This window comes from Seriola dumerili, unplaced genomic scaffold (assembly GCF_002260705.1).
Source record: "Seriola dumerili isolate Sdu_G_001 unplaced genomic scaffold, Sdu_1.0 BDQW01000187.1, whole genome shotgun sequence".
NCBI classification, from domain to species: Eukaryota; Metazoa; Chordata; class Actinopteri; order Carangiformes; family Carangidae; genus Seriola; species Seriola dumerili.
This window is the reverse complement of record NW_019174442.1, coordinates 682,470-706,068: the sequence shown is the minus strand read 5'-3', so window position 1 is coordinate 706,068 and position 23,599 is coordinate 682,470. Positions and strand designations below refer to the sequence as shown.

At 39.7% G+C, this 23,599-nt stretch overlaps 1 protein-coding gene and 1 non-coding gene across 2 annotated transcripts in view; one reads left to right on the top strand and one right to left on the bottom strand.

Moving 5' to 3' along the window:
* anapc1 (anaphase promoting complex subunit 1) overlaps positions 1 to 21,196 on the bottom strand; it is a 49,818-nt gene extending 28,622 nt beyond the window's left edge. Inside the window, exons 1-28 of the mRNA XM_022752936.1 lie at positions 21,074 to 21,196; positions 19,797 to 20,036; positions 19,349 to 19,513; positions 19,147 to 19,189; positions 18,932 to 19,029; positions 18,292 to 18,374; positions 18,052 to 18,113; positions 17,816 to 17,961; positions 17,588 to 17,745; positions 17,341 to 17,472; positions 16,712 to 16,930; positions 16,196 to 16,291; positions 15,819 to 15,909; positions 14,413 to 14,478; positions 14,161 to 14,298; positions 13,662 to 13,805; positions 12,314 to 12,374; positions 10,623 to 10,678; positions 10,059 to 10,190; positions 9,869 to 9,943; positions 8,465 to 8,587; positions 7,351 to 7,520; positions 5,659 to 5,750; positions 4,938 to 5,086; positions 2,046 to 2,124; positions 1,314 to 1,350; positions 884 to 957; positions 412 to 590 (exon numbers count right to left, since the gene is read on the bottom strand). Coding sequence (XP_022608657.1) covers positions 412 to 590; positions 884 to 957; positions 1,314 to 1,350; positions 2,046 to 2,124; positions 4,938 to 5,086; positions 5,659 to 5,750; positions 7,351 to 7,520; positions 8,465 to 8,587; positions 9,869 to 9,943; positions 10,059 to 10,190; positions 10,623 to 10,678; positions 12,314 to 12,374; positions 13,662 to 13,805; positions 14,161 to 14,298; positions 14,413 to 14,478; positions 15,819 to 15,909; positions 16,196 to 16,291; positions 16,712 to 16,930; positions 17,341 to 17,472; positions 17,588 to 17,745; positions 17,816 to 17,961; positions 18,052 to 18,113; positions 18,292 to 18,374; positions 18,932 to 19,029; positions 19,147 to 19,189; positions 19,349 to 19,513; positions 19,797 to 20,012 — 3,084 coding nt within the window. The 5' untranslated portion in view covers positions 20,013 to 20,036; positions 21,074 to 21,196. The remainder of the gene's footprint in view (positions 1 to 411; positions 591 to 883; positions 958 to 1,313; positions 1,351 to 2,045; positions 2,125 to 4,937; positions 5,087 to 5,658; positions 5,751 to 7,350; positions 7,521 to 8,464; positions 8,588 to 9,868; positions 9,944 to 10,058; positions 10,191 to 10,622; positions 10,679 to 12,313; positions 12,375 to 13,661; positions 13,806 to 14,160; positions 14,299 to 14,412; positions 14,479 to 15,818; positions 15,910 to 16,195; positions 16,292 to 16,711; positions 16,931 to 17,340; positions 17,473 to 17,587; positions 17,746 to 17,815; positions 17,962 to 18,051; positions 18,114 to 18,291; positions 18,375 to 18,931; positions 19,030 to 19,146; positions 19,190 to 19,348; positions 19,514 to 19,796; positions 20,037 to 21,073) is intronic.
* Positions 21,197 to 22,905: 1,709 nt separating this feature from the next.
* On the top strand, positions 22,906 to 22,978 carry trnar-ccg. The gene has a single exon. It is a non-coding gene; the product is annotated as a tRNA-Arg (tRNA).
* Positions 22,979 to 23,599: the final 621 nt, after the last annotated feature.

Here is a 23,599-nt window from a genome sequence, read left to right as displayed (position 1 = left end):
ATATTTCATCTCAACAACCTCTCTGATTTTAAGATTTACTCCAAAGATGAATGTGTATTCATTTGAGGGGAAACAATGGGAGGATAAATCTACAATGAATTTGGCACTTTTTTGAATCTTGCGAGGACTGGGCTGAGCTGCAAGCCCTCTGCAAATTGCACAAATCCCTGCAATATATCTTACATTGCGTTCACAAATGTTATAATTGCAAACACCTGGGGGATAAAGGTTTGGACAGAAATCCTTCACCAGGGCGGAGCAATACAAGGTCAGTTGCAATAAAATATCATGATATCGTCCATGATAAGATTTATAGTTTTATAGACAGCTGAGATGAAACAGTGTCTCCTAATCTAACTCTTAATGAAAAGTAAAAAAAAGGCTCTGGTTTTTAATTTATTTCACACTCACAGCTTTGCTCTTGGCCAGGGTCATCTTGTGGGCTTGTTTGGTCAAATCCTGTCTCCCAATCAGCATACAGACCTCCTCAGACCAATCAGAACACGGCTGCTCCCGGCAGCGGTAGATGGCCTCCCGGATGGGCAAAGCCACGCCAAACGGGACTGACTCCAGGTCCTTCAGGGTGAAACCTAAACCAATGAAATGAGAGTGATGAGTATTTGCACAAGATGCTGTGGCTTAATTTACAGGCTGCCTCATCTGAGCTTACCAACAAACTCACCATAACAGGTAACAAAGCTTCTTATTTCAAGAAATTTTAGTTTTGTTCAATGAGGCACTTAAGCCTTTAAAACCACTGTTTTTGTTTTGTATGGAAATGCTTTACACTACTCTTAAATCATTGTTGTATACTTTAAATCCTGTAAAGAGGATGAGGCTTCAGCAAACCTTCTATTGTATAGAAAAGACCTGCTTGTCTTACCTTCTGAGGTGAGCCAGACCACCAGCTGCTCAGCCAGACTCTCACTGGAAAACTTGACCTTCACACTGCTCTGTCTAAAATATATACACATTAACATTAGTAAGATAAATTATTCCTGATTTAATGTAATATAAGGCAAAAAAAAGGAATATATATGGAATAATCAGAAGTAAATGTAGAACTTTAACACCTTTTTATAAATAACTTCTCAATTCTATTTCAACGTGCTCAAGCATACTGCCTCAAAACTTATTTTTCTGCAATTTGATTTTTGAGTTATTAAAAGGTTGCATGCTCCTTTTTTCGTTTTTCTTTTCTTTTCTTTTTTTAATTACCAAGCATAAAAAAAAATTTCAAGGCTGTGATTTATAGCCATTTTACTATGAATTTCAAAACTCTTATTGTACGTAACTACGTTTAGCTGAATTACCTTCTGTAGTGCGGTTCGCTGTCACAGGACCTCTGGCCTGGGAGAGATGAGGATGAGAGAGAGAAAAGGGAGTGACAGAGGGCAACAGCAGACCAAAGAGGTCAACAGGTTCAATAATAAGCTCTCTTAATGCTCATCTTATTGAACTCTCGACTGTATTCCAGCATTTTCAAAGCTACCCACTGATTGGTCGTTACAATTTGTCACCAAACAGAATGGGTGGTAAAATCTAGAGGTTAAATGAAGGTGACATTTTGTTCCTGATGAGTGGAGGACTGTGTTTATGTGGGATGACATCTGTTGTTGTTTGGTTTTGTTCCAAAGTACCAACATAGAGCTAGAAAAAAAAAATAAATAAATTGCTCTGGATGCTCTAAGACCACCCACAAAGTTAAAATCCAATTCTGAGTCAGTGGGGGAAAAGGCTGATCCAAGACCTGCAGCGACTGCTGTCACCTCAGAGATTTTTGTCCAAGCAAAAACAAATAGCAGAAATCAGGTGACACACAAACCTGCGTCACACGTCTTTCTTTCTGTGTTACTGGTCCCTGAAGCAGAGAACTATGCGACTGGCAGGTAATAAGAGCTTGTCAATAAATGTTCACACACACACACACACACACACACACAAAGGGTTCAGTCAGAAACACACACACACACACAGTCCCAGGATACAAAGAGGAGTAAAATGATCTTTGAAGCTGGTCACAAAACACACATGCACAAACAGACCTGCAGAGAGCTTGACCAGGTACTTTGACACGTCTGTTGACGTAGCATTTTCATCTCCAGCGATGTACAGAGCGTAACTCTGAGAAACAAGAGGAACACACAAACAAACACAAAGAGGAAAGATAAGAAGAAGGAATCATTTGTAAAGAGTCAAAACCTCGAATTCTTAACATGAAGGTTTTTGGAACTCAAATATCCGGTGAATGAAAAAAACCTTTAAGATTATACGTCACCACAGTTTCAGCTCTTGTGTGAACTGCGATGATCTAATGTGATCAATACTCTTGTATAATGCAGGTTGAACACTAAATAAGCAGGGTCTCTTCTGTTTTTTTCTGTCTATACTTTGGAGATGATGAAATCAAGACACATTGGTGCAATGAAAAAGTGGAATCTGAAGAATGGGACTGAAGATACTGGCTGCAAGGAAGAAAATGTTTAAGGGTATGTGTCTGTATAGTGTTTTTTTTCCAGAGCAAGAGCTTCTTTCTTTCAACTGTTCCCAAAGCAGTGAGATCACATGTAGCTGCATGTGGCCACCTGGAGAAAGGTGCTGCACAAAGGATCTATTTTTCTGAGCACTCCGCCTTTTTTGTGCGGCCGTGCTCCGGGTGCTTCTAGTTGAAAATCTCAGAATTTATAGAGAAAGGCGCTAGTGTTGTCAGTGTAGCTCCCTTTCAGGCAACCAATCAGATGGGGCGGGAAATGGAGAAGAAGCTCGTTCTGGAAAAGCTGTATGACATGTGAGACTGAAACTATCACAACAAAGACAGAGGAGCCCATGTGTGGGAGCAGATCGGCCGGACAGCGAGTGTTGTGCTTTTATCACTGTACCATTAACAATGTCAAACAAATAGTAATAAAAAGCAAAGTGGCAATGCTAGTCTATCATACATACATCATAGATGTGGTGGTGATAAGTTGTGAAGATATTGTTGTCATAGAAACAAAACCCACATGCAGCGCTGGGATGAAGCATTCCCAAGTGCCCTTCCCAACACTCCTCAGCCAGAGAAAAACACTATATGGACACACGCACTAACTCAGGCATTTAGAATTAAAGCAAGGCGAACCACAGGGTTAGCTCATAAGCCATTTCTACTATAATAGCATTACTCTTCTACTGCAGACCCTGGCAAATATTACATCCATCACACTATAAACCTGCAAAGTGTATGAGGGTCAAAACAAAGTCTAGATCCAAGAGTAACCAAAAGCATGCACAAACAGCACACGTTCACACAGAAGAGAGTAAAAAGGCTGTAGAGGCCCCGTCTGTTTGTTTCAGGCTGTCCAGTACTCCGCCTTCAAGAACAGTGTTGTTGATATGAAGGCAGCATTATCCAACTGCAAGCTGCAGTGTCTGCAGGGTCAGACCTGCTGGCCAGTGCAACCTGCGCCACCTATAGGCAAAACGATTTACAGCAACAGCAACTGCAAATACAGATACTGATGCCGTCCCTCCACACGGACTAATGCCTGTCTCTGGTGCTGACTATTTTAAGTGTAATTTTAGGTGCTGTTGTAATCATTTACATACCTGATTTATGGTAGAAGAAGCTGCTTTTAAATTAGTCTAATCCAACATACAGTTTCACAAAAACAGAGACCAACTTATTTTAAGCCTAAAAAGCGTAAAATGTTAGTCGCCTTTCCCCTAGTTAGCCTTGGTTTCCATGGTAACATCCTGTAGAGTTGCAATTTGGGAAGCAGATTAAAAAAATTTTATCATGCCATTGACCAAAACATCACTGGTCAATTGACAATAAATTCACATTCACCTCTGTGCCTGGAGTATTTGTCACTACACATACACAAACTGGGGCCAAGTCGTCACCTCCGTCATCATATTTGAGGAGACAGTAGGAGGTGAGAAATAAGAATTGTTTTCAAGTGTCCTTCCTTCATTTATAAACAAAAGGTTGAGTCCATCAGCCCCGCACACACACATGAATGTGCACTACTCTAACCACACCATGACGTACTTGCTCTTTATGTTCAGAAAAAGAATCACAGACATGCTGCACAAACAGATTATCTGACCATGTCTCAATCAAAGCTGAACTCTTTACCCTCACTATCTATCTCATACAAACACACACACACACACACACACACACACACATACACACAGCAGAAAGCCTGGGAGCAGGTGGAAAATTGACTTTACAAAGACCAACACAAACTCTTAAACGTTAAGAGGCAGACATCAGCACGACCCCCTAAATACTGCATCAATTCTGACAAATCAAATCTGCTCTTACAAAAATCATCATCGCTACTGTGAAATTTTTAATTTAACCTTTCAATTACAGCTGAAATTCCCCACTCTTTGTGTCTTGTAAAATTATTAAAATACATTGATTGATTGACGTGCCGGTTTAAAGATGTTTGTGTGTTATGGGTGAAGTGGAAAGTAAGTCCTGTTTTCTTTTGTTTTGTACAAATTACCATGATTTAAAAACAGCTAATTTTCCATGAAATTGCTTGATAAAACCCTGATATATTCTGGTGTAATCTGGTGTGATCAAATCTGTGTTTAAATTTACGTGAGATTTTGTCTCAAAAACCTGGAAAAGAAGGCAAGATGGACAATGTCATTAAGATTTACTATATAGATGATTTCAGTCTGCCTCTACTGTTTACAAGTAGATGAAGCATAAATACCAGCAACAAATGACAGAATATAACCCAGTTTTAGGAACTTCAGTATCATAATTTTGATAATTTTCCCCTTGAATATCAAGATAATCTGTTCCAGTTTGTGCGTTTGCACATTTGAAGGGTTTGGTTGGTCAAGATTAAGTGACAGAAACAACAATAGCAAATTCACAAGAGTGACTTTAGTTCAAGTGCTTAATCTTAGAAAACAAAGAGGTGCTTTGGTCGTACCAGAACCAGCAGCCTGGTCCTCTGACAGATGCCGGGCAGGTAAGGGATGGGCGGGACCTCTTCTCCTCTCAGACAGCTACTGAGCCAGCTGAACACACAGGGAGGCTCTGCCCTCAGGAAGGAGGGACGCTGCATCTGTCCAATCAGAGCTGACGATGGACACGTGAGGATGAGGGAGAAAAAGATGAGAGGGTGAGGGGATGGAGAAGGACAAAAGGAGAGGAGAGCGATGACAGAGTGTGTAAGGAACACAGAAGTTGGGGTGGAAGTGAAAACAAAGAAAGATGGAGGAAGGAAAACGATACGGATTTTGAAGAAAGAGAGTGAGGGAGGAAAGAAGGAAGCAAAGGAGGAAGGAGATGACAGAGGGAGACAGTAAATTATATAAATAAATAAAGTTGAAACTGTTGATTCAGCTTAAAGGATGAGGCTGGTGATATTCTGTATTTTTGACAGGTGTAGATAAGAAAGTGGTTACAGGTGGAACTTCACCAGTACTGACTGATTACGTTTTAGGTGCCTGTCCTGTTGCGTCCACTTGTCCACAACTTGTGTATATTCACTGTTTAAGAGTTGTAGTGCAAGAAATCCTGGACGTACAAAGGAACCCTAGAGCCGGCCTTTATCAGCAGCAGACCATCCAGCCTTATCTGTGCCACTACAACATGTCTTGTCTGTTTCCTGACTTGATGCAATTATTAAACTATTAAACAGGTCTTACCCTGGTCTATGAGGCAGCTCTCAGTGAAGCCACTAATTAATGAAGGGTAGTCTCTCCAGTACAGATCCACGTATTCATCCAGCTGGAGGTCTCTGCAAATAAAAACAAAACAATATATATTATTATTCCTCTACAGCAATGACTCCATGTACATGAACACATCACATTCTGAAACCTGGAGGACCTTGAATCAAATCTAAAAATGGCTCTACATTCTCAAAGAGCATCTATGGCATTTAACTTGGTTTTGAGCAGCAATTACACACATACCCAGAGTAATTAACAGCTGTGAGTCATTAGCACTCTGCTTATGTCAGATAATCAATAGCTTTTAATCCTGGTACCAAGCCCCGACTTCCACACAATCTTCAGATGTGTGTGTATGTATGTGAAATAGTTCATGTGTGTACAGTTATTCAACTGTGTAAAACTGATGCAGGACCTCACATGTATTCCTGTAAAACTAATTGTCAACCTAAATCTTGTATCCCTACTGCATTCAGCCTCCTCAATTCCCTTTTATACTTTTGTATGATCCAGTTACGTTGTGTTTCTTTATATACACATATACACATATTTATGGTTATTTGTTTATTTATTTATGTATTTCTTACCAATTCAACATATTGTTTTAAAGCTTGTAGCTTTTGATTGTTTTGTGATTAACAGAATTTTTCTGGCCTTTTACTATTGCATATCTATTGATCTGAGTGGCAAGCTGCTGCATACAAGTGCAATGACAGGGACAAATAGTTTTATTGCAACTGAATTGAATGTAAAAAAAAAAAAAAAAAAAAGTCATAATATTCAGTTTTCTTGTAACTATTTCTATAACCTTCCCTGTACAAGGAATTTTATGACAGGAAATATACTTTTGTTACAAGCAAAGCAATGGGACACTATATGTGGAGGCTGCATTTTGTGGTGGTCACATCACTGTATATTTGCATGAGAACCTGATATTCTCTGTGTATAGTTTTATATTACTGCTTTGAAATCTGTTACATGAGATTTATTTTTCAAAAACTGTAATAATAGGATGTCTGGCAAGAATTAAAACCAGTTTCTTTCAAAAATATTTTGAGATAAAAAAGGTTTAAAAAATGTAATCACTCCCAAACAATATCTAATAATACATTCAGGATCACCATAAAGTCTGATAAAGCAGACAGAGTGTAATAAATTGCACCATACTTCACAACAGCCCACATACTAACCAACACAGGCCAATTACTCTGTAGAGCGCTTCACTCTCCCACTCCACCTATTCTGTTAATGTCATTGCCACCAATCACAGCGGTCACTTGACAACCTGTTCAAGTTTATTTCTAAATACACACCACTAAAGAGCCTTGATTACAAACAAGCTTTCCACTGAAAACAATGAACCATCTGTTCACCTTTTCTTCTCATGGTAAGAGTTCAACGTAGTTGGTGGTTGGGAAAAGTAGACCAGGTTTTCTTTGTTGTGATAAATGTCACAGGTCTCTTCTCTGTTTTGTAACCTTTATGTATTAAAGCAACAGTTCTTGCTTTTTTTTGCCATTTCATATTCATTCAGTGTTATGTGAGCATCCCTTTAATCCCATTATCAATTTGTACAGCACAGTACAAACACTGCACTTGCCATAAGCTATTTACTTTCCTCCAAGCAGCTAAAACACACACACAAACACACAGAGCAGCGGTTACCTGGCCAGCTGCTGCAGCAGGCAGACCAGTGACGAGGCTCTTGCTCTCTGCAGCTCGTCCAGCTGCAGCTCCTGATAGAGCAGATGGAGAACGTAGAAAAGTGCAGGAATGTGGGGGAAAAGAGGAGCTGAGCTGTCCAACTTCAGAGATGAACTGGCGGGAGACGACACCTATGACAAAGGAAGAAAAGATGATGAAGGGAATACAAGGCAAAGATCAGTGTACAGAAGTAGTGATGGGAGATACTGTCTCTGTATGATGTAGCGGTAAATTTGTAAATTACTTTTTCTATATCGATTATTTAGACCTGTGATTTCCAACCTTTTTGTATGATGTACCCCCACAGCTCTGTCAGATGAGCTCCAGTACCCCATTATCATTGTATTGATTTTAAACTGGATCATATTTTCCTCCGCTGATGTAAAATGTAGGTTCAGTCTTGTTTACAGCAGTTTTGGTTGTTTTACTGATCACTATTGATTTCCACTCCACACCGTCACTTACTAACTAGTTCCCACACACTGCAACTTGCAGAAGGTGATGTTCTACTGACACAGATTGGTGGATAAATATACTAAAGATTAGCCTCACAGCAATTTGTAACCGTATTTGATGCATTACATTTTTTTGTATTTTATAAACACAAACGCGTGGATATATACACTCAGTTTTGTTACCTACCTACCTAAAATGAATGCAGTCTGATACAACAGTGTAGCAATAAAACCTACTTTCAAGAAGGTTATAATGTTCTAATTTTGTTCAAATTGTTTAACAGAGGGGTTGATTCAACTAGGATACATTTAGTCTTTTGACTTTCATTCATATAAAAGGGGTTGGACAAAATAACAGAAACACCTGTCAGCATGACAAACCACCAGGAGGCAAGATAATTACTCTATGCAACAACATGAGGAGGGGGAGGAGATAAGGAGGAGGAAGGGTGGATGAAAACATGCATCAAGAAAGATGCAGCTGAAACTACACAACATCAAGTCTTACCAAACAAATTGCATCATATCCATCATGAGCTAACCAAACTTTGCAGAACAAACAAATCAAATCAAACCAAACAACATGCACCAAACAGCTCCGCCCAGACTGAGATACATACAGAAGACAGGCCCTCAGTTTCTGTGGTGAGAGTATTGTTGGAGCCACTGGAGTCCAATGGACCGCAGGCAGGTTGGAAATTCATCTGACGGTGGTAATGAGACCCCAACAAGTAGTCCCAGTCCTACAGAGAGAGGAGTTAAAAGCCAGCATGAAGGTGAGTTAGCTCTCTCACCAGTTTCAGAACATGCAGACATTTCAAAGAATCTTATACACTGTATGTATTGTAGCGTAAGTTCAAGGGTGAACCATGTGGAACACAGAGCTCAGAGGTCATGGGCTGACAGAGTCAACAGTGTGCTTTTAACTGACTCATGCAGACGCATACACAGAGAGCACAGCCTGAGCCTCCAGCCGATTGTCTGTGTTCTCATCAGAGAAAAACATGACATGTCAAATGTCAAACAGAGATACCACCTCGCGGATGTATGCCTCCGCCAACAAGCACAGATGCAGGAAATAAGTTCACAATCTCTCCCCCCCTTAATTACAGCGCTGAATAATAGCCAGAAGTGTTTTTGCGGAACATAATGATGTCACAGTGAAGTTGACCTTTGACCATTTGGATATAAAATGTCATCACTTCATAATTTTTTCCCTCTCAGACATTTGCGTTTAATTGTGCCATAATCAAACACAAACACGCCAAATAAGGTGTTTTGTGAGGTCACCGTGACCTTTGACCACCAAGTTCTAAGCAGGTCATCCTTGATGGTGAAGTCCAAGCAAATGTTTTTGCCAAATCTGAAGATATTCCCTCAAGGCATCACTGAGATATCGCATTCATGAGAATAGGACATACAGACGGACAGATAACCTGAAAGCATAATGCCTCCGGCCCCGACTGTCGCTGTCATGGAGACATGAAAAGAGCGAATATGTGTGTGTGTTTAGGACTTTAAGAAAGACTACAGGTTATTTTCTCTGTTATGTCACTGCTATTTCAGAAACACCCTTAAAGTCTTATTATAGTACTTTATTATTATTCATTTATTTTCTCACCCACAGGAAATTACAGAGAGCAAAATGATTTCTCTAACTGACTTTCCATGCCACATGAAAATGGCTGCTAGATTTGTCTCTGTTTATTTAAATTTTTTTATTCAATAGCTTTGTTAAATGTTTCAGGCTCTCTTCTAACGTCAGGGAACTCCTTTAGCCACAAAATGTGTTAATATTTCTTCAAAACCTAGAAACTTTCTGACGAGCTGAAAAATGTGTTACAGTAGTTGAGATATTGACAAATGAAGGAATGAAGAAAAGCTTTACTTTTCAAGGTGGTGCACAGTCCAGTCTTTCCCACAAAGGTGTAATATCCTTTAGAGATTTCAAATCTACAAGTAAACATCAAAGTAGTGCTAATTGTGCCACAAACATCACAACAGATCATACTTCAGTCACACACCTCATCAGAGCCTCCATCAGAGGGACGAGCCTTCTTGGCTGCAATCACTGGAGAGAGAGGCACTTCAAAATGCAGCTGCGGAAAGGGGGGGGGGGCACAGAGGGCAAGGTCACGACACGTGAATTAGTGATCAAAGCTAAAACAAGGTTTTACAGGTTTCGAACACAAAAGACTTCTACAGATGACTTACGTTTCTTGTCCAAGTCAGGCGCTCAGTGTTGTAACCCATCAGTGTCATGAAACAGGTGACAAACAGGTTCCACTCTGCATGGGCACTGGGACCCCCAGGGGCGTTGTAGATGTTATACCACTTCACCAAAACCTGCATGATAACATGAACAGTTTTCAAAATAGAATTTTTTACTTGACTTGAAAATTAAATGCAAAAAGAGTTTCTCAATTACCACAAACATTATATGTATTATAACAGCAAATATATCAATTTAGATGTATGTCATTTTAAATAAAACAAGAACATAATAATTCAGGCCTGGTATAATGGTTACTTTACATAGCAGACTGAACATCTGGCTGCACTGTACCACTGGTTCTCTTAGTCTCTCTGCACACCGTAACATGTTCAATATGTGCAGGTCACTTAGAAAACAACTATGCCTGCATGGTATTACTGACATATGATAGAGAATGGCCAAGCCAGCATCAGTTTGTCCGCAGGTGTCTAAAGAAGTATTCATTCAGCCTGATGTGGTGTCTTTTTGCACTGTTTCCAGAATTAACCATCAATTCCACAAACCTTCATGGCAGCTTCCTTGGGCAGAATTAAACGAATGGCCTGAAGGCATTTCCTCACTGAAATGAATTCAAGGAGAACAGGAATAGAAAAGGTGACAATGGAGAAATACAAGAAATTTAAAAAGGCAGTGGGAAAGGACGTAGATATTGGGGGGAAAAAAACAAGTGTTAATGGTTTTGTTGAAGTCCCAAGTTCTTATTCCTATTACTTTAAAAAGGAACATTATGGGATTCTGATGGACCAGGGCTTTGTAAGAGAAGAGGATGAACAGCACTTGAAAAATAAAACTTAATTCAGTTTAAACAGCCTCTTCTACTTAAGATCGGAAAACAAAAGAGGAAATTGAAAAAGAACCACCACTATGACAGTAATTAGTGTTACTGTTTCTCCTAACAACTCTGACCAATCAGATTCCTAATCAACGTCACCAGGCTATCTTAATTGGACATCCAGAGAGGGAAAGGTCAGGGAAGAGGAGGATAAATGCCATTTCATTAGAGTGAGAAAGCCTCGTCTGTAGGATCGATTACTAAATAATGGGGAGCAATGCATGGCAAAGACACAAAGGCAGGTACACACAAAGCAGACAGTCGCATTCACACAGGAAGGCTTTAAAAAGATAAATAATTTTTTGTTTTTAAAAAAGGTGAGCTTTAACAAAAGCTGGATGTGATTAAGAAACTTAATTCATTCATTCAAAGTTCATAGTCAGAGCAGATGTTGATATTTGAACTGATCCAGGGACCCATTAGAGGGTAAACAACCCAAAAGAAAAGATGTAGCAGGTGACCTCTTTAATTGGTTAGAAAGTAAAATTTGGCAGTGTCATGTATATTAATTATTAAGTACTTGGTCATTAACTAGTTTTTGCATTTAAGTCCCAGCAGCTGCAGTAGCATAATTTTAAAGTTTTCCATTTAACCAGCTGGATGAACTTTTCTACCACCAACAAACAATCAAAAGCAGGTATCTGTTACATGACAGAATGTCTGGCATGGAAAAACTAAACTTTACAGAATTATAGTCTGGGTCAAAAGAAGCTTCACTGGCAGATACCGTAACAAGAATGATGATGTGGTACACCGCATGCAGAGGTTCCCATGCATTACCCACATTATAATATTTCCCATGTGAGTAGCTCCTTACATTCCACTCTTATTCTCCCAGTAGTTAATTATTTACATGTCTTAAAGGGTTAATTTTAAACCTATTAAAAGGCAACACATTGAAACTTCTCTGATGTAGTGGTTTAATCATTATCAGTGGTGTGTGTGTGTGTGTGTGTGTGCGTGTGTGTCTGCCTTGTAATGGCATCCTCAATACATCAAGATTATACGTCACTGCGTAACAACATAGGGCAGCTCTCAAACCTAATTTCCAGGACTTAACTGCTCTGACTCAGCCCTGTGTGTGTGTGTGTGTGTGTGTGTGTGTGTGTGTGTGTGTGTGTGTGTGTGGTCTCATTTAAAAAAAGTACACATTTTAACAACAGAAAGCATTACTGACCAACAGCAGTGACGCAATGTCGCAATATGAATGGTCTCTGTATATTTCTGGATCCATCTTACAGGTGTGTGCGTGTGTCTGCGTGTTATGTTCGTGTACTTGTATGGCTACAGTACAAACGTTTGTGTGTGTGTGTGTGTGTGTGTGTGTGTGTGTGTGTGTGTGTGTGTGTGCGTGTTTCTCACCCAGCTCTGAGGTAGCAATCTCTGGGATAGAGATCCTCAGCATTGTGCCACTATTTAGTTCCTAGACAGAGAAAGAGATTGTACATAAATTTAATTTATACAGTTCAGTTCAGTTTCATATCAGTGCAATATAACTGGATCAACGACAATAAGCAGAGCTGAGTGCTGAGAGTCTCTTTGACAATACATTATCTACGGTAAATCCTATACTATAAATCTAGAATCAGCCGACAGGAGCAGACATTTTGATTTGTCATAGGATGAAAAGCACATGTGTTACTAATGACATTAACCCTGGCCTTGTTCTACTGACAAAAAGTAATAAAAAAAAAATCTAGCATATCTGGAAAAAGGCAGTTGGCATACTCAACATGAAATTTGCATGAAATGGGGTTTTACACTATAGACTTGACACAAAAATGTTCCACATCTAAAACCTGAATTATCACAATTTATAACGTACTGCAGCTAAAAGAATCGCATCCGAATTTCTGAGCACTGAAGTCTGGTATACACCTGCAAACATTTACAGGTTTTGCAACATGTCACCTCACAATAAACATCCTAGAGAAATTTCTGAATAACATTTTTAACTGAAGGAGCAGCTCTCGTTTTTTTAAGATTCCAAATAATTATTATTTAAATTATTTTAGAATAGTTGATTTATAGAGGAAGACCCGAACACGACATCTTGTTACTTTAATGTCATATTTCCTCCAGTTCGGTCGGCCCCGTTCTCGTCATCATTTCATTGCACAGCTGAACCGATTAGAGAACCACTGATGAGTAAATAAACCTTTGATCTGACAACACACAGAGTAGCCTGCGCTTTGACAAATCCAGTGAGCGATATTAACAACCAGTGTCCAGACTGACTCATCCATTTCTAGTATGATTTTCCTTTTAATTTCTGCAGTGTGTATCAGAACAGCAGCTCCCTAAAATCACACTACATCTTGTCCATAAGGACAAGTGTGGGATCAACCAGCAAACTTTAATGAGTGCTGACACATAACTACTATCAACTGAAAACTTCCAGACTTCACTTCAATCAGCAATTAAAACCACTGCAGATATAAAACAAAGCATAATTCAATGATTGATCAAAATCATAGTTATTATGTTATTCTGGTGGACAGCTTTGAGCGAAATCTGTCAACATTAAGTCCAGTTAAGTCAGAAAGAAATTGGAAGAAAACAAGAAGTTTTCTGATATACAGTAGCACAAACCTTTTGACTAAAGGTCACAAGCCATTTGATTTGTCTTCTTGAAAAAAAACACACACACACACACACACACACACACACACACACACACACACACACACACACACGGACACACCCCTACCAGAGTGACCCTGTTGCAGACGGGGTCCCGCAAGGCATGGATGTAGGGCATGGCTTGTTGGAAGCTGTAATCTTCCAAAAATGACGCTTCATGGTGTTTAATGTTTGGACCCCTCAGCTCACACACCGGTGAAGGCATCACAGCCTGGAGGACAGAGGAGAAGGAGGAGAGATAAAGCAAAGGTATAATGTGTCTGAGAGGTTATTTCCTTCAAGCAGCAGAATGGAATAATTATAAAACAGGAAACCAAATCAGGCCTCCATGTTTACTGTGACAGATTATCTTTCTCTGTGGAAATTGTTTCTCAGACAACAGCAAGAAGGGAAACTGATATTTTCAACAATGAAAAGTGTGTGCAGTGTGCAGATAATATGAGGCATAATGCACAGAGGGAAAGATAACCTGAAAAAATACATTATTACAAAAAATACCAAAATCTAATTATTAAATCTATCTATGTGAACAATATGAACAATATGTTTTCAACACATAGCAGTACCTCATCCAGTCTTGGAAGGTATCTACTACCAGTGTTAGCTGGCGTGCTAATGTTTTCCGCCTGCATGCTGACGTGAGGGAGGTGGTTGGTCAGGCTGAAGGTGGGCGACAGGAGTCCGGGGACAAACACCTTACTGACCTAGAGGAACAGCAAGAAAGCGATCGTATGACTTCAACACCCAGTAATAACACTTTTACAACCAGAAACCTCCATTAATTGTTGTTGTATCAACAGGTTGGAGTCCGTCCTCACCCTGGTGACTCCTGTGTAGAGAACCAGACTGCCACAGGCCTCCAGAACCAGCATGGCATCTATATTCTGAGGACCAAAGTTTAGAAACATGTTGAGGGCTGTTAATGACAGTTATTTTCATTACTGGTTAATCTCCCTATTATTTTCTCAATTAGTTGATTAATCATTTGGTCTATAAAGTGTGGGAAAAATCAAGTCAACATATCTAAATCGCTTGTTTTGTCTGACCACCAGCCCAAAACCCAAAGATTTTCAGCAAGGTTCATTCACATTTTTGGCAAATTGATTTCCAGGACTTTAAGACCAGTTTTCGTGACGTAACATTCTGTGATTTCTCCGTATGAATGAAAAGTACATATAATAAATGAACCTACTTGATCTACATTCAATTAGGGCTGAAGCTGAACGATATGCAAAACAAATCATACTGTGATTATTTTGGCAGATATATTGTGATATGCCATTTCAGTTTGAGTGGCCATTTTCATTTTCACAAAAAAAAAAAAAAAAAAATCTAAATATGATGATGATGATGGGATTTTTTCTGGGTATTTGACATCTGGAGAATATGATTTTTAGGTTGGTGCATCTCGCAGCACCACAACGCTTTTGGTACTAACAATGCGACAAAAAAAAAAAAAAATTGCAGCTCCTGCGATTTGGATATTGCACTTGTCCATATTGCGATTTCGATTAATTGTGCTGCCCTAATTTTAACCTATATTTTCTGTGTTTCACAGCAATTCTCATAGATCTTCATTAATGAATCTAACGATGATGATGTTCAACTCCTCTGAGGCAGAGACTTAGCTCAGCTAAAAATACACACACTGGTTTCTGTAGGTAATGGGAACAACTAAAGACCTAATTATATCTTATGGAAGTCATAAACATCCGCTTGCATTAAAGAGGATACAGTAAGGCCTCCTACATAATGTTCATGACTTCCCACACTACAATTTGACGTTAAATAAATATGCTGATGCTACAGCCCAGACCAGCAATACAGCCAACTATAAAGATATCACAAATACACAGACAGAATGAAAGCAGAGGAGTCTGTTTGTAAACGTTCAGAGCTGCATTGTTTTCTGAATCAGGCCCCACATACTGAATATTTCTATTATCATTTATCACAGTTTGCAGTGGCGGCAGCGTCAAAGAAACAGAAATACCACACTAACAACTATTTGCAGGGATATGAGATGATCATTAGTCTCATATCAACACTTTCATTTGTGTTTTTTTTCAAATGAAGCACCAACTTTTGCCATCAATAAAACCTCAATGACCGTCGCTGTTTATTCTTCTTCTTCTTCTTAATAATTTACTTACTGAATAAAGTAGATGACTGTGTGGTTATTGATTAGGAAACTTAAGTGTTACTATCCTTCAGTTCAATGTACCTGCAGAGGTTCTGCATCTTTAGCATTGATGGATGTGACAGAGGCGAAGATGAGCTGAGATGTGTCGTTGCTCTCAATAAACTTCACACATCTGTAGAGACAATGAAAAAGACGTTAAAATAGTGACCATCGGATTTTGCAATGACGTCTCTATTTGTAATTTAAGTGGTTTGTCCAGTGTTGTACGTATTTTAGCGATCATTGTTTCCATAAGTATTGTTCAGTAGCTGTTCAACCGCTCTGCAGAACCTTAGATTTAAATAACTTTTTCAGACTTCTTTTTATGGGCACCTTGATTCCATAATATTTAGCATGTGCATGCTAGTGTCTATTTCAAAAAGGCATTGTGTAAGAATACACTGTGTATGTTTGGTGACCTGAGCTGTTGATGAGACTCCACCAGGAAACAGAGGTAGCGGTTTTCACAGACGTCAGAGGTCAGGAATACTTTAGACGCTTGGCTGCTCATCTCCCTACAAATGCAAACAAGTGAAGATTCATGTGTAAAAACAAGAGGAAAAAAAAAAAACAATACAATAAAAATATTTCTTTAAAAAACTAAGGATTCGGAAATTATCTTTTGAGCTACAACAAGATCAAGAGCTTCGATGATGATGTGATAGAAATTAGGAGTACATAATTACAAATGTACTAAGATTAAATTAAAAGTGCAAAATTTTAAAGAAAATTATCTTACATAACACAACAGGGGATTTCTGAAAACAACGTAGGCTTACATTACTGAACTTGCCAGAACACAAAGTTGAAATCACATTAAAATAAAAAACTATCAATTATTCACTCTCAATAATTGCCCATCACTCATATAAATGTATCATGGGCCAATACACACTCTGCATCTGTTTTCAGTAAGGTCCAGTCCTGGTTATTACCTGTGACAGCCAGCGGTGACCGTCTCACTCCACAGCTGCTCCATGCAGAGGTCGGGTACGATGGGTTCCATCTCTGGCACCAGCATCGTCTCATTGACCGTGCTGTTAGGGGAGGGTAACAAGCCATGGTGTCCCCTGGAGGACGGGCTGTGGAAAGACGTGTTGAAACGAGCCGCACCTGAAAAGGATGGAGCCGCCATGCCCGGGGAGTGGGCGCGGCTGAGATAGAAGGGATGGCACAAGAGAGAATAGTGTACAGTAGAGTTTTTGACCACTAGTGGTGTTGAGGAGCAATGTTTCAATGAGCAGATATTAAACAGGTGGTAGGTAGGTGCATTTCTAACAACTGCAGGAGGAGATGAAGCAAATGTGTGCAGCTGGCAAAAGACTGAACAAAGTAGATTTACAAAATTACTCTGAATTCTGCATCCTTGCTGATCTTACCAGTTGTGCTAGTAAGGACTTATTTAGCTTTTATATGTAATGTCATTATTCTTCATCAGGCTTGAAAGTTCAGTTAGCAGCTGGATCTGCATCTTCAACTGTCCACTGGTCTCACATACTGCACATGTTCTCTCAATTGTTTCTTTTTTAAAAAATGTGTCTCTTCACTTTGAAATCAAACTCACCTGAGAGCAGCCATGTTGGATATACTAGGGGAATGAACACGGGAGTGTATTCCTGGTGAGGACGTCATGATCCTGCTCTGGTGGCTGTGCAGAGCGCTGTAGTGGAGAGGAGAGCCGGTGCCAACAGGACAGCTAGAAGCAGAAAACCAAGGTCATGGGTCAGACAACAGCCAGGGGGCCACAGAGGGTCAATATTAGCAACAAATCAAACCATAATTGCAGCTCTATGCGTATACACTTTCATTACCTTGTTCCAGTACCAGAAGCGAGCCCGGCTGGCCCACTCCCACCAGGGGAGTCCAGGCGGGAGATATTACGGAGGTGAGAGGTCAGGAAGCCTGAAGCTATCAGACCCAGCGGTGTGCCGACTGGCTCCGCTGGACACCGCAGGACTGTAGAACGCTCCTGATGGAGGTAAGAGTTTAGGGACAGGTAGACTGTGTGTGTGTGTGTGTGTGTGTGTGTGATCACTTACATCATGTGTGACCTTGCGCAGGGCCCAGACAGAGTGTATTCCCTGTACAGTGTCATACGAGACAACTATAGAGGGCTGACAGCAGCTGAAAACTATCTTCATGGTGGAGTCAGACGCATACTGCACACGGGAGCCTTCAAAAAGGCCTGGAAAACACACACACATAGATTACTCATTCGTGGGGAAAGAGACGGAAAGCATTTGTAATTGTGTGCGTGTCAAACCTGAGGGCTTACAGACTACTGGTGCAATCTCGTCTAGAGGATGCAGCATGCTGAACAATGTGGGCAGAGGTTCCCTGTAGGAGAAAAAGAGCTCAGTGCCTCAGTAAACAACCAGATCACAATGGTGTGTGCATACATGAGTGTGTGACTACAAGGCTGTCTTTAATGTAGACACACGTGATCAAATTTTGAGCTTAGATCTGTTTGCCTGCATCTTTGCCATGTGTGTTGGCGTGCAGAGTAAGTGCGTACCTGGGGGGGGCGAGTTGTGCGTCAGCTGCTGTGTTTTTTCGTTCCAACAAAAGTCCAAACTTGGTCGCCCAGACATCTGAGACCTGGAGGAGACGATAGGTTGGACAAGAGAGACACATTTATTACATATTATTGCATAATTATGACGGCAATCATCTTTAATCTTTCAATTTTATTTAATAAATTAACACTAAAAACATCCAGCATATATGTAAATGAGACACAGCTAGAAAATTTGCATGTCAAACAATATGACTATGACTCTTCTGCCTTTTCTAAAATGGATAATCATTTAGGAATTCAGTCCTTCATAAACAGGAAATGTAGCCAACATCAACAGAAGTGGTTGTTGATGCTCCAACTTCACTATTTCGTGGCCCCAGAAAGCAGCAGCATCATGCAAGTTAAAACACGTTTAATATGCAGAAACCCTTTAACATCATGTACATAATCTGCATATATCACCAACATGTTCATTAAAACTGGGTGGCCAGTGGTGAGTTACACCAAAGGAAACCAAAGAGAGGAGAGGAGAAAGGTTAATGATTCCGGGAAGCTGAAACCTAACAGATGCTTTCTGAGTTTCTCTCCTCGTCTTGACTCATATCCTGTGAAATAAAAGGTTACCAGTTTCCCTCACCTGGAAGGGTAGTGGTGAGATGAAATCTTTCCCGGTCACAGTGTGAACATTGACACAGCTACTCTGGAGGATACATACTGTTTGCTCCACTTCTTCCTCTGCAAAACAACATTAAAGACAGTGCATTTTCTTTATGAAACGCAACAGAACTAAAACATAAATCAAAAGATAACTCGAAACAATATTTGCTTTTGAAATCTTTAATAATACTGTACCATCTTTCTTGTTCTGAGGAACAGCAAAGTTACACCATAAGGCCTGTGAACAATAAAAGACTGCTTAAAATGTTTTGCCCGAAAAAGACCGCATGATATGACACAAGAAAACAATTCTTATTATGCTCACTCAGATCCATCTTCAGACACTAGAATGGCATTGGATTTAGCTTGAATCTGAAAACAGGGTTCAGTAACTGACCTGCTGCACTGGGCTGTCGACAGTGAAGGCCTTGTATACATTGGAGGCTTGGGTCCGACTGCCCTGGCTCCAAATGACCACATTTCCTGCTGTGTAGAGCTCCTCTTCGAACTCTACATCCTCCTCCTTGACTCCCATGCAGCCTTTCCTAAGCTGCCAGCATTCCTGCCAATCAAAAACATCCATTGGTCAGCACAACAAGGAGTGAAATCAAAAATACACCAGTGATGCAACAAAGTTTGGTACTAAATGACTCAATTTGTGCAAAGCTGGACAAATATTTTAAGGCAATAACACATCTAATAGAGAACTAAATCAAGTTCAATTTTACTTTTTTGTAATATCTATTTGTTTCTTTATGCACTACAATTGCTTTTATCCTCTTTGGACAGAAGTGCTTGTATAGCTGGAATATTTGTATCATTATGTAAAAGCCATGCAATCTCACCCTCTCTCTCTCCTGCAGACTGACTTCCTGCAGGGACCCCACCAGGCCGGCGGCACCATCTGACGACCAGAGCTCTGAGGCAGGCTGGAGCTCTCTGAGTTGCAGGTTGAAGGCATTTGGATGGTTCCTGCAGTGCTCGCGGCCAAACGGGACAAACGACTGCAAATCCCCTGCGGCGATCATCGTGGCTGTCTCTTCATACACGACTTCCGACATGAGTTACAGATATCAGCATTATTTCTGGGAAGAATAAGGAAAAAAAGTTTGCAAATAAGTGAGTTTTTTTTCCATTCACTGGTCACAACACAATCTGATGAGTTTAATGTATTCTACCAGACATTTCACTGTTGTGCATGTAGATGAGATCATTTAGAGTGCGACAGGAGAGCAAAGAGGAGGACAGAAAAGAGGTAGGACTCTTGAGACATAACTATACCAAGCCGGATCTATCTTAACATATTCAAACTTTACTAGATGGGAATAATATGTGTGGCCCTGAGCCAAGCTACAACAAAAAGAATCAGAGGAGAGTAAAACTGAAACTTTTAAAAGAAGCTCAATTTAAATGTCAGAGAGGAGTGAAGGGGTGATCCCCTTCAAAACAAACAAATGTAGAAGTGAAGAAATTAGTTGCTCAACAGAAAATTAATCAGTTACTATTTTGATGCTCAGTTAATAGTTCTGATTCAAGATTCTCCAATGTGATTAATGGCTGTGAAGGACAGAAAATAATTGGCAGATTAACTGGTAATGAGAATAGCTGCTACTTACAGCCTTATACACATGCATTTAAACTTTAAACATTTTGAGCAGTTGTTGTCTGAATAATTTCTCTACTTCCATAACACTAGGTTAGCCAGCATGAAACAGCCCCACACCAGGCAATAAATTAGCTGCATTCCTCACATTGCATGACATTGTTAGAACCGTCAGAAGCCACGGTACAAAACCACATGTAATTCACTAAACAACAATTTGCAGTATTGATATTATTTCTATCAACTTTTACGTGCTATTGTTGACTCTGCTAGCAACTACATGCTAGCAGATCCTCAACTTTAAGATCAGGCTAAAACAAAGCTCAGCATTTGACAGTGAATATGACGCTGTGGGTAAAATAAATAAAGATGTTGACAGTTGTTATGTGTTTGGCAGGTTAGCATTGGCATGCTAACGCTATATACGCATTGAGTACCGTTGATTTCTCCGGCACGATTAGCACGCAAGCTAACGTTAGCGTCAGCTAGCTTTGAATTTGAGACAATTTGGCCGCTAACCTGATAATAAGGAATAGTCTGGCTCTTGTCGCGGAGTCCTTGTCTTTCCTTTGTAGGTGCCTCCACCGGCGGCAACATATAAACAACTCGGACCAGCAGCCAAACTGCGGATTTGGCTACAGCAGGTTTTCAAAAGAGCGCGGACATCTTTGCTGTCCCGACACCCTTTTTGTTCACGAGTCAGCCAATCAGCGGCGAGGAGCAGGGCAGGACAGAGCTGATTGGCTGCCTTTCATCTAGATGCTCCACAGTCACTCTTTCCTTACTCCCCATATCTCTTCTGCTCCACCTCCCTCATCTTCTCCTGCCAGGGGTGGAGGAAAGAATTTGTTTATTAGATCGGACACTGCGCATGTTCAGAGGAATACATCATCTTAGTCACATTTGTATACTTTAAATGAATGATTTAGTTTTGGCAACAATATTATATTCTGGCTATGGTCTGAGGTCACTGCACCTAAAAATAATATGTTATATTATATAAACTCACCAAACACTTTATTAGGAACACCATATTAATGCTGGGTGGGGCCTCCCCTTGCTTTTAGAACAGCCTCAGTTCTTGGCTTGGATTACGCAGGATGTTGGAAACAAACAACTAAACACATGAAATCATGGGATTTGCCTTTAAATCATATAAATCTATTCGATTACAGTTAATTAAATGTATTAATCTAAACCTCTTGTAACAGTATTTTGAATTCCATAATATTAAGGTAATTTTAAATAAATTATGATGACATGATTATAAGAAGAGGCCTGAATACAAAGACCATATAAATTTCAAACAGTGATGTTTACTTGACTTTCACTTGATAATATGGTTAAATGTGGATGATATTAATAAATGTTGTAGAGAGAATCACTGTCAACCCAATTAAGAATAAATAGGCTGATATTTATATGGGGAAGTGATGAGTAATTACCAGCATCTCTTTGAAGTCACACCAAGATTCAGACTCAGACAACAATTATTTAAGTATTTTACATTCTATTTTTATATTAGATCATTATTTTTAGTTATCACTGTATCTTTATAATGTGATATGTACTAAGTTATTTGAAGAAGCAAGTTAAAAACAATATAATGTTTAGATCAACACTGTGATTAGCAAGTAGAATAAAATGTTATAATAATAATAATGTATATCCTATGCTACAAGGTAAAATCAAATCCATCCAAAATAAAATCAGGTTATCTACTATATAATGGGAGCATCTGATGTAGAATAAAGTTTGACATTGTTGACAGACTGCATACTGTACTGAATCATGTAACTCCTGCATCTAAGAAATCAAATTCAGAAAAAGGTGGTCATGAAAAATTATATCTGAAGGGTAAATCGGGAGTCTGGGTAGTGCAGGTGTTGATGGATATGATGGATGTCGCACAACGACACAGTATGATCTGACCGAGTTAGCTCTCCCTCACAATATCAGTGGAGCTCCCTGGGTGATGTGTGTGTGTCAGAGAGAGAAAGAGAGAGTGAGAATGCTGAAGACAGAAAACACAAATGGGGAAAGTGTGTGTTCACAGGTATGAGTCAAACAGATAAAACAAATTATTGTAATAATTTTTCTGGATTCATTATTCCCTCTCTGACTCACACGTGTTCCTCTATCCTTTGTTTTGTATTGCTGTATCTTAAAATCAATTCAGTGATTGGAGGTGAATTCAAACAGATGTTTAAAAATGATTTTGGGGGAAAAAGCAACTGCCTTTAAAACATTTCTATCAGTTTAAGCTGTGATCTCTACAAATTGTTTTCCTAGCTTCAGATCTACCAAGATGACTGAATGAATTATTTGGGATTAACATGATTTCCATCACAGACCCAGTGGCCTAATGGATAAGGTATCAGCCTCCGGAGCTGGGGATTGTGGGTTCGAGTCCCACCTGGGTCGGTTACAATTCTTAAACTCATTATACAGAACTTTAGAAATATCTCAGATTTAAAAATGTCACACTAAGAATCTATACTGTTGCCATCAGTCTTTCTCAGTACACGTATACAGCACATCCATGAGAAAAACTGGACAAACTCTTAATATATCAGGAAATAAACTTTAGAGTACTCTAACTCAACAACCATACAACCACGACAGACATCATCCTCACTTAGCTGCAGCAGGTTGGGTGTTTGAGGTGAGGTCATCCTGCCATAACAAGTGCTCAGATTTCATTACTGCAGGGCTGCTAAAGCATCCAGAGCAACAACTGTCTGTGGTGACGCACTGCAGCCGACTGGGAAGGGACAGTGATAGAGTCACATTCTGGAGGTAGCGGTCTTACTTAGAGAGAAATGGCTTAAAGAGAACAGCGAAAGAAAAACCTGCACAGAGACGATGCCCGCATGGTGACTTTAATCATTTGCAATGTTTCGGTCCATGTCTGACCTTGCTCAGGCACAAAGTTTACAAATGTATCACCCTGTAACCCTGCACGATCTAGTGTAATTCAATACTTAAACAACACATCCTACCTTTCTGAAGAGACCAACTGCAAGGTCATTTTTAAGTAATTAG